At 46.4% G+C, this 2,735-nt stretch overlaps 1 protein-coding gene across 1 annotated transcript in view; it reads right to left on the bottom strand.

The window, feature by feature from the left end:
- The window catches only part of vps13d (vacuolar protein sorting 13 homolog D), a gene marked incomplete at both ends in the record, with an annotated part of 59,997 nt that overhangs the window by 41,385 nt on the left and 15,877 nt on the right, over positions 1-2,735 (bottom strand). Inside the window, 4 exon segments of the mRNA XM_035656102.1 lie at positions 559-739; positions 839-965; positions 1,105-1,195; positions 1,345-2,397. Of these exon segments, the coding sequence (XP_035511995.1) occupies positions 559-739; positions 839-965; positions 1,105-1,195; positions 1,345-2,397 (1,452 nt within the window).

Here is a 2,735-nt window from a genome sequence, read left to right as displayed (position 1 = left end):
GTCAATCTGCTGGAAGATATACATTAAAGTATAAAAAGGACATTTCCTTTCACAACTAGGTGGCGCTGTCATTGGACGATGTACACTCAAGTTATAGCAACTTTGTGTTGTGGCGGTACATCAAAATTTGACACCACGGACACACCCTTTCTATCTGAAGTCGATCTGATCAATTAGGAGGAGTTCGTTCAAATACAACGTGTGCAAATCGCCAGAAATGGCAGCTAAATCCAAGATGGCCGACTTCCTGTTGGGTTTGGGATATGGCGCCCACAGGCTTTTTTGTGTATCTGGATAAGATCTACGTGTGTGCCGATTTTAATGCATATCGGTGAAAGGGGTCCCGGGTGGCACAGATTATGGGCCCCTGAGGGGCCATTTTGCCATGGTCATAGTGGACCCCTAGAAAATACAAAATTTTCGGCTCGGGCCCTAATAATTAAATTATCATCATCCTGTTGTACCCCTTACAAAGTAATTGGCAAAAATAAAAACGTCAAAAACTGACAACAGCCCTAGACGCTATCATGGTTAAGGGTACCAGGAGGCAGTACTCACAGCCTGGCCCTCCATTGCAGCCCTCTGCCTTCCAAGTACATCTTGTAGCTGGGTGAAATGTTGGATGAAGGCCACCACCTCGGCCTGGAAGCGTTGGGTGTGGACATACTGCACTGAGGCCATCTGCAAGGAAACCTTGATGTCACATTCCCGCTTCAGGTAAGGATCGGGCTGGCCGTACCTGAATGGACCACAATACAAAGCTGATTAAAAAAATATCCATTCTTCCAAGTTCTTCAGCGTCAGTAAGAGTAACTGTGGTATATAAAGTGGGATATACTTAAGGATGTTGAAAATAAGGGCCTCCCCTCCCCGTGTGGTGAAGCGTTCTCGGTAGAGATCACCATGTGGGGTAAGGTCACTCAGGGACAAACTTCCTAAACTGCCTTGTAATGCCAGGTCGCCATCTGAAATATAAGACATAATGTGATAACATTAAACATCAAATTATTTTCTTAAGTCAATCTAGTTGTGTAAAAGAGAGTCATGTTATGTGGAGGCTTTTTTTTATCTTAACAGGGTGAATTTTATGTTTTTCATACACACCTAACATTTCCAGATGAGCAGATAATTTGGACACACTAGCTCTGGCAAGCTCATTGAGTTTCTTGTTCAGTATAAGAGACAAAGAATGAACCTAAAGATAAAAACATGGACAGGTTGAGTCATGAAGCATTCAAGTAAGAAAGCTTCACCAAGAATGACAGAGAGAATCAAAATTAGCAGGATACATTTATTTGGACAGCCCAGCTAGTCCATCTAGATGTACCAGGTCTGGTGACCTACCTTTAGGTCCACTTTAGTGTTGACAGCCTCTGTTGTTTCATCCTCACTGATGTCTGATTCATACAGAGGATGTCCTGGTACAGGTTGAGGTGACATAGGGTGCACCTTCACTGCGTGATTGTTGGCTGTGGAGCCAATGCCAAAGAAGTCCAGGATAACCACCCAGGTCTGTAGTGTAATCAAGACGTCCAGGCAGTTAAAGTCGACATCAACACTTCTTCCCACACTTCCATAGCGCGTTTTGAACTCTGGGTGGTTCTGGTCCACCAGCAGCACATTGATATGAACTAATGAGTCATCAAAGTCTGAGGGTGGCTGAGGAGACAGTGTATGGTGGGTAGGAGAGGGAGGTGGAGTGCTGGGACAGTCCGGGTCCTTCTTAGATTTACGACTGGCTGAAGGGGTGCTGGGATGTCTCTGGTAGAGTTGGAAGACGTTCTTGGCCTCCTCCATGTGGGCAGGCAGTGAACGAGGCATGTCTGGGTACAGGGCGTTGGATGCTGATGGACAGCTTTGAGAAAGATACTCCTTTGGACTGAACGTGGAGGGTTTGGGGGCTCCACGAGACACCATCAAATGTTTGTACTTAGATTCAGGGTTCTGCTCTAGGAGGTCCTCCATTAGCAGCGAGCGCAGAGCCAGCTGGACTGCCAGTAGGTGAGGATGGTCTTTGGTAAAGTCTCCTTCCAGATCTTGGAAACGCAGACTGACTAAGCCCTGGGAGCCTTGGGTTAGGTCAGCACTGAGCTGGACTTGTAATTCTGCCACATGTAAGGTGACTTTTAGCTGAGTGAAGGAGGGAGAGTCAAGAGCAGGTTTGTGAGACTGTAAAGGCAAAGGGGAAGAAAGCGATGAGTGGGAGAAGTTGATATGGGGGGGGTCTCTTGCAAACAGCCCTCCCTGGGGGTCAGGAAAACGGTGAGGTCTGGTGGAGGAAGGAGTTGGTGGTGGGGGTGTGGGCGGTTGGCTGGGCGTGACACGCTGCTCTTCAATCAGGGACAAATTGTCCAGTGTCTGGAGGACTTGTTCATACACAGGCTTGCACAGGAACACCTATCAACATGGTCAGACATTGATACAATTAATAACCAGACTGTAACCCCACATAATATTTTCATTTAAAGGCCCTGTACACCCACCAATCAATTTTGACACTGATTGATTAGACCTCTGATCAAGCTGAAGGTGGGAGGAGCTATATACTCAACGCTTCAAAGCGGAACTCAACAAACCAATGGGTGAATTCACAATAGGTTAACACTTGTTCCTGTTCTAACACTTGCCCATACAATGCCCATACAATGCTGACATGAGGTCTAGCGAGCCAAAATAATTAGGGACCGAGCACAGTGACAACTGTGAGGTCCCTATTGTTATTGCTCCGTTTATTA

This window comes from Morone saxatilis, unplaced genomic scaffold (assembly GCF_004916995.1).
Source record: "Morone saxatilis isolate NCDOM2014 unplaced genomic scaffold, NCSU_SB_2.0 Contig15, whole genome shotgun sequence".
NCBI lineage: Eukaryota > Metazoa > Chordata > Actinopteri > Moronidae > Morone > Morone saxatilis.
Note: the sequence above shows the minus strand (reverse complement) of the source record. Positions and strands in the feature narration are given on the sequence as shown.